The 8,233-nt window shown below is 39.7% G+C and overlaps 1 protein-coding gene across 1 annotated transcript in view; it reads left to right on the plus strand.

Moving 5' to 3' along the window:
- LOC143324046 (nuclear factor of activated T-cells, cytoplasmic 1-like) overlaps window positions 1-3,568 on the plus strand; it is a 100,292-nt gene extending 96,724 nt beyond the window's left edge. The window contains exon 10 of the mRNA XM_076736237.1: window positions 2,136-3,568. Coding sequence (XP_076592352.1) covers window positions 2,136-2,191 — 56 coding nt within the window. The 3' untranslated portion in view covers window positions 2,192-3,568. The remainder of the gene's footprint in view (window positions 1-2,135) is intronic.
- Window positions 3,569-8,233: the final 4,665 nt, after the last annotated feature.

Below are 8,233 nucleotides of genomic sequence, written 5' to 3' on the forward strand. Positions count from 1 at the left end.
AAAATATGCATTGGCAGAGCCAAAAAAATGAACTAAATAAAATCAATTGAATAAAGAAAGTACTTTGAAACTAAATTTAATATTTTGCCAAAATCAAATTACATTAAAGGCATTTGAAGAACTGTGGCCAAAACCACCCTGAGTGGTTAAAAATATACGTGCACACACGGAGTCACTACCTGTGCACGTCACCATGTGTTACTAAGGTTTCATCAACTGTTCTTTCAAATTTCTTCATTTCCCAGAAGTAGTTGCAACTAAATAATGACACAAGCTACCCCATTAAACTGCTATAAATAGCAGCTTGGTGTTGTCTTGTGGTTTAACAGTTGGCCACATCCTGTTTCTGAGATTCTCACTTTGCCGACAGAGTACATAGATGAAAACAGAGGGGCCAGTGTGTTATCTTTTTTTTCTCTTTATCACTTGTTTCTTCAGAATGGAACATCATTGGGCATGCCAATGGAAAATATCAGTTGATATAGTGCAGAAAAAACACCGTAGTTAAATTGTGGGTGGAGGAGACGTCACAATTTTTTTTTAAAGTGACTGAAAAGAAGAAAGGAAGCCAGTGCTTTCCTCTGAGAAAAATAAAGGGTAAATTTGTGGCTTTTTGCCACTGAGCTGTTGGGTTTTCCCTTTCCTCCTTCAAAATCACCTGGAGCTGTTTTCTCACCTCAGCTAACAGAGAAGAGCAGCGACAGTAAAATTTGATCATTTAATTGTTACATGTTCTTGCACTTCCTCTATGTCCTGCAATGGCAGCGCTAAAAATAACCTCAGCGTGTAAATGCCTGTTTAGCCCGGAGTGGAATAGAGCTGAAAACAGGCAGCAGTGTTGGCACAGGTTGGGTTTTTCCAATGGGAGTTCCTCCTGTTTAGGGAGGTGAGTCCCAACCAACCTGTGTGTGTGTGTTTGTGCGTGTGTGTGTGAATAGGTGGGTGTTGTTGGCTGATATTAGAGAGCAGGGCATGATATTATAGGTGTGTGGCCTGCTTAATTTATCTTACTATATTAATCATAATTAAAAGTTTCATTTATCCATTTCCATATAGGTTTTTGTCTCCATCCCTGGTAATAAATGTTCATATTGCTGTGGTGGTTCTACACCTCATTTCCCACAGATCAGTTCAGCTGACATCAGTGGAATAAGCATGCATTTTTTCACAATTCATCCACACCATAGCTACAGCTAAATGTGGCATTGTGCTAATTACAATTCACAGGATTGAAATTGTCTGGTGATAAAAGGACTCCGTCTTGTTCTCTCTTAGTGATGTTTTCGTCTTGATCAGCGCTGATGCGCCGTTCACCAAACAGTATCTAGTGATAACAAACGGCAGGCCTGCTTTGGGCCTCAGAGTGGGTGGACTTCCTGTCTCGGCTCCTTACTGCAGATGGTGGTTTCACCAGAATCTCTGTGTCTACATCAGCCCACTTTATCACAGCAAGCTTCATGACTGAGGAGCTTCTTGTTTTCGTTGAGCCACAGGGCTCGGGGTCCTCGCCATCTTCACAGTCACTTCCCTCTGTTTTGCCAAAGAACACAGAGCAGATAAAGGCAGGGGAGTGATCTGTGTCTGCCCGACTGTGGGAAAGGCGCGGGCACAGGAACTAGAGCAGGAAAGACAAGACGGTGACTTGAAAACAGAGATGTGTGTACGCTGCCGATATGAGTTTTAGAGGCTGGTAACGACAGTGATATGTTTGGATTGCAGGGACTGATATCCAGTATTTTTCAACTTGACCACATGTATGCCAAGTATTCAGGGTAGTATTGCCTCATGTGACATGATTAATTGGTGGCTGCAAGCGCTGAAGAGTTGCATCGTCTTCAAAGTGTCAAGTGTTTGGCCATGTTTCCATCAACTTATTTTAACGTGCACGTTGCAGTATCACATTGAAAAGGTTGATGGAAAAGGCCAAATCAAGGTCCATAGTCCTAAAAATAAACTAAATGAAAGGGATACTCCATTGATTTAGTATCATGTACAGTATAAAGAGAGAGAGAGATTTACAAATGAATGGTCAAAATTGAAGCACCTGTATTTATTAAGTGTAATAGTTTTTTAATGAATTGCTATTCAGTGTGACTCATTTATAATGAAGCACAACTTCTCTTTTCTTTCCACAGTTAACGAGATCATCAGGAACGACCTCTCCAGCATTTCCGTGCACACTCACGCATAGACGTCCAGAAGTCTTCTGCAGCAGCGCGCGCACACACACACACACACACAAACACACACACTCAAACAGCAGCAGCATCAACAAAACAAGGACAAATAAAACATAGAGATCCAGATGATGAAGAATAAAGTTTTGACCAGGATCTTCCACCTGACCATCGTTGCCATCAGCTCCTCTTCACTCAAAGACTCGCTGCAGACTCACATTGACAATCACTGGCAAGCTCCATTTGAATAAACAGATGAATGTTATATTTACAAAAAGGGAAGTGGTATCAGGGGCAAAGTACAAGACTACACTTGCCTTAATTCACAGCAGATATTCTTTAGTGGACCAAACAGCTCAATGAGACTGAATTACTTCTATCGTTGACAAATGACAATCTTCATTTCGAGTGTGATCTTTATGTTAATGCATGGACAAGTTAATGGGACAACAAGTGTCATGCTTCATCACTTTGGTTCATTTGTTTGTGCAGTCAGTCCGCAACAGCCAAATTGGTGCCTTACAGCAGTGATACTGATGGCAAACAACAGCAGCAGTCACACAAATGCAAATGGTTCATTGTAACCCAAAGTGGAAGTTTTTATATGACCTTTTTGTATCATTTCAATGATTTGTTTACAGGGAAACAGAAAAAAAAGGCTGGAAAATAAATAGGGAGTATGTGAATAGATTAGAATTGTATTTTTTCTTGCTTCCTCATTATTATCTCATTGTTCATTTATACTGAATGTTATTGTATGATATTCTTTTTGTATAAACATGTATTTGAAAATGTACTTATGTATGCCTTATGCTTATATCATGCAGTTTGCTATTTAGCTTTCCCTTTTCCCCCTGATATGATTTGTACCATCTCTGCTACCCTGCATTATGCTTTTCACCTTAGTGCCTATTTTTTTATCATCCTGCCCCGGTCTTCCAGTCCTCCCATCCGAACCATGACATAATGATGCACAGACAATCAGAGAAGTATATAGCACATATCCTATGACAACAGTTCCTGGTTGCAGGAACTTATAAAGGCAGGTATCAGAATTTTCTTCTCCCCCACCTATGATAGTTGAACAATGGTATGCTTGCCTGCTGAATTGAAATGAGAATATTCCTGGACAATATATATTTGTCTGTTACTTCTTGCACTGCAGGTTTGCTTGTAAATAGGCACAGGGATAATCTAAGTATGCCACAGGCTCAGTTTTACTCATCATTTGGGTGATTGCGCTGAGGAGTTGGCAGGACTGTTACTTACTGTTGGCAATAATTGATCTGAGTAGACCAAAGGATTTTATCTTTGGTGAAATTATTGTCCAAGTTTCCTTTTTCTGTCGGAGACTTTAGTGTAGAGTGGCTCCCCGTACAAACAAACAGACAAAGAAAAAAAAAAAAAAAAACAGAACACAAGAAAACAAATCAAAAACATTATGCACTTTACCGCAGAAACAGAGCAGACTTTCTTGCTTCCAGACCAAATATTGTAGATTGATTTCCACTGTCGTGTCACAAACTGACCTACATCCACTCTTCTTCCACACAGCTGCAATCTTTCCCATGTTATCTGTCTTTTGGAGCATGCACATCGTAACAATGTTGGGGATCATTTAGCTGAGACTAGCTTACAATATAGCTTCCTAATACATTTTTGGACTTATAGTATAATAGCATGACTAAACTGTATGAATAAGGTTTCTGTTTTGTGCCTTACTCTCTTTCTTGGCTACAAGATCATTGCAACTCTATAATGCTTTTCTGTGTAGGCACAAGGTGAAATATATTTCTCTTTAATATGAAATATTTATGAAAAATGAAATGTGTTTTAAGTGCATTTAATGTGTTCTAAACAATGAATTAATAAATGGCATAATGGTGACCATACATACCCATGCTCTGTGTTACTATGGTGTTATATTTAAGTTTGAGCAAATACACTGCTGATTTTATAAGCCTTTTCACATAGCTTTTTGAAAGCCAAAGACCTTGGTTTCAACCATTGATATGGCATCTAAACTAGTTCTTGGTCATCTGCATGACAACCTTCAAACAAACATATTTCTCCCCCTGGAATGCTGAAATGTGTGCATCACGTTGATCCCTATAGTATGGATCATTGCAGCCTTGTTTTAAGCCTGGTGGTTTTTCAGAAACTCAGCCTATTCATTTAAAATAATACATGTTCTACTGAAAAAATATTGAATCAGTTGGTAATGGATTCAGTCAATTTTCTCACTTTTTCCCTCAGTTTATACTAAAAGCATTCTTTGACTATTATGTTCACAGCCCTTATGGCTGTGCTTTAGTTTTAAGGCCTTCACTGTAACTTGGCTGACTGGTATTCTTGTGTTATAGAACATGAGCATAGTAAACCTCAGATTGTTCCAACCTGTATGTATATCCCTAATAAAACCTGCAAAGGAGAGAGTTTGACAAGAGAGGGAAAAAAATGTTTTTCTTTGCCCACTTTTTTTTTTGGCACACAGTGTATCACACTTAGTGTTAATTTAATTTTTACCTTCATTCATTTTACCTACAGTGCAGTTTACTTTTACTTCATTACAATTCTAATTGTGACACAGTAGTTATAGGCACTATGTCTTTTACATGTTAGATTCATTTCATATTGCCTGCAAAGAGGCAGATCTTGTCTTTCATGTTTTTTTCAAACTGAAATACAAACAAACCTACACTGTACTTCAGGAGGATAAAGGTGCTGATATGCCAAATACAAGCAGAGGCCTGCGTGTTTTCCGGTGTGTATTGTTAGTGGTGGCTAGTTATGAGTGAAACAGCTCCTCGCCATGGGAGCTTTGCCATGCTCCTGTGTACCACCTGCCAGTCCTCCAGACTTTTTCCATCCAGCAAAGTTATGAAGCGCCCATCCCCATAGTGACAGAAGGCAGGTCTAGGCGGTGCTCCCCTGTATGACCGTGGTAAGCCAAAAATAGCACCACTATTTACAGATGCAGTCACGCCCCTTTTTCCTGGCACCCTGTTCTTCTTACCTTAGTCTTCCTCTGACAGCGCAGTACCCTTTGACACAGTGGAGAGATGACTCTGGGCCATAGTTTCCACCGAAGTAGCAGTCAAGTAGGGAGACTTAACCAAAGCAGTGGAATATCCATGAAAACAAATGGAGCTGCTGTCAGTCTATAAATCTACTGACATCTGTTCAAAGATGCATCCGTTTGTTTTTTTTTTCATAATTGAAAGTACAGAACCTGTAACGAGCAATGCTTTTTAAAAATACTTTGTGTAATCTTTCTATATGAGCAGCAAAGAATGAATTATGCATGCTTAAACAGTGAATGCTCACAAGGTTTCTCAGTCAACCTTGCAGTATATAGGCCAATATGTGTACATTTTACATGTTTTGCAAAGCACTCTGGGATGCATTTCTTGTATGCTTATGTGCTTTCTTGCGAAGAGTTAGATAAGAAGATTAACACCACTCTCATGAACAGAGGAAAAGGATAGCGTCAATCCAAAGGTTACAAATTCTGCTTATCAATACATATAAAGGTCACTAACAAACCCATCATATTTGATTGTTTGAGCAGTTATTGTCGGGACTATTAAAGCCCAATTCATTTTTTTTTTCTTTTTTTCTTTTTTTGTCTGCTACAGCATCTGCTTTGTAAATCACTTGTCCTGTTCAGAAAACATAATGCACCCCCTAGTTTCTCATTAATTCAATGGAACACCATAGTATCTGTCTACATAGATGGAGACCTTATTCTGATTCAGCCAATCAAATCATGCATGAAGCTGCACCATCAGTGTTCTACCACTCAAACATTCACCCGGAAAAGTGCACCGCTAATATAAGTTTACAGGCTTTTTTTAAAAAAAATAATGAGATACATCATGCTAATCAGTGATCTTTAGAGGTGCTGCTCGGCAGATTTTGTTACATTTGGATAGTTTGGTCTCTCTTTGTGTTATGCTAAACTTAGCAAATTTTCTCCCATGTGTAACTTCACACAGTGAAAGTACTGTACTGTGTAAGTAAGAGCTTGAATGTTTGAGAGCAGGATGCATACTCTGACCGCACGGATTCAAATAATGTGTGGTGTTGTTCACACAAGTTGCATTAGAATGGATGGCTTCAATGCATCACATTGTACATTGTTTTCATGTAGTCAGAGAATAGCTTGTATTTCAGTGTAACAGGAAAATCATTTTATTGCAGCTCATATCTGATACTGAGCAGACATTTTCATAAAGAATAATCATGCGTTGCTTATTTGACATCAGAATTTTTTAGGTAACTATGGCCTCTTTGGCTTTAGTAATGAGGTTATGTACAAATGTTTTCTAGGTCATTTGCAGGATTTGTGTTCTTCTCTGAACTTTAAACAAACAGATATTTTCCTGCTGGAAATTTGATGCATATACGTAAAACTTCCTTTTTCCATGTTTTCTGTGATCTTGACAGGGAAAACCTGGAAAATCCAAACTGATGTTTTACTGAATATATTTGTCATGCACACAGCAGTCGTGACTGAACTCAGATGAAGATTCCACCGATTGCCTGACCAAATGATCAAATGGCTTGATTGACTGATCATCTGCCTGGCTTACTGACGGACAGACTGACCGCCTTCCTCAGACCATACATCCCTGCAGTGGTGACAACAGCAAAAAAGCAATCTCTGATCATAATGATTGCAGCACGTGCCATTTTCTCCCCAGGGTCCACATGCACACAGCACCTGGCAGAGGGCACGACTTAGAAGTTTCATTGTACAGATTTATAGTGTCTTTACGGTCCCGCTTCCTCCCCCCTTGTATTCCCACAGAGCCCTTGATTTGAGCTTTTATAAAGTGAGTGCATAGGCACGGTGCTAGAGCTCCTGCCCTCGTCTCTCATCAGCCATCTGCAGGCAGTAAATCCTCAATATACCTCTGTTATGAAGGGCATGTTGAGAGAACCATGGGGGTGGCTTTAAGAGATGCTTTAAGAGATAATTGCTTGACCATACTCAAGGACCTTTGATAGTTTTGTCCAATAAGCCAGTTCAACATTTGATCTTTTTGGTCCCTTGGGTCAATCTTTTGCGATTTTCTTTTTCTTCAGAAACATGTGTAACAGACCATCTTATCAATTACCCTTAGGATGATAAAGAAGGAAGGCGAGGACCATCTGTGGATTTAAGCATGTGTTTACATGTGTTTTTTTAATCTGTTTAGGGTGGGGTTTTGGGGCTCCACAGGTGTACACGGACCCCTTTCATGGGACTGTTTCACATGTGACAGGACCAGCAGATGACCCGCTGACATGGTCGCATCATTGCAGACCCACAGACAAATCACCATTTTAAAAGACACTTTAAGAGACCCTCAGAAAGGCAACCAGATGGGGCCTGGAAAATCCTGTGCCGTCTTTTATTCTCCATCTGCAATCATTCAGCTTGATTCGCTCTCTCTTTTGTGATGCGTGAAATGTTGTGCGAGGATTTATAAAATTTAGCGGCGGGACAGATGTTTGCGCTTAAGAAATGTGAAAAGTGAGAATTATCTTTAAGGGTCTGTTTATATGATCACAACACGTGAGTTCTCTGTTCTCCACATCAAAGTTGTTGCATTCAAGAGCCCTTTCTAGTTCACTCTATTTCTTCATCAAAAAAAGACTCCAAGATATCCTATGCAATCCTTCTTCCACTGTTTGCTGTAAATGATTCGGTACATATGCAGAATGTTTATGTTGAAGTACATTGTAGCACACATTAGGGATGCTCTTAATGGGCTACAGTAAAAGCCCTTGCTAGTCAAGAGTTCAGGCAGGTGCAGACTCTTACAGTAGATAAAGGAGCCTGGCACTGGAGATGAGTTCACGACAATCACTGTGAGGCTTTTAGACGCCTTCTCCAAGCTCAATCTTCATTTCCCCTGACACTGATTTTGCAATAAGGATCCGGAGAAAAGGGGAATGTCCATCTATTCATTTTAATGATCCCTCATTATTGACTGCTGGCAGGGAGGGGGCGGGCAAAGGTAATGATTCTTTGTCTTTGCTGGCCAATCACTCCTCTTAAAGGAATA

This window comes from Chaetodon auriga, chromosome 8, assembly GCF_051107435.1.
Source record: "Chaetodon auriga isolate fChaAug3 chromosome 8, fChaAug3.hap1, whole genome shotgun sequence".
Lineage (NCBI taxonomy): Eukaryota > Metazoa > Chordata > Actinopteri > Chaetodontiformes > Chaetodontidae > Chaetodon > Chaetodon auriga.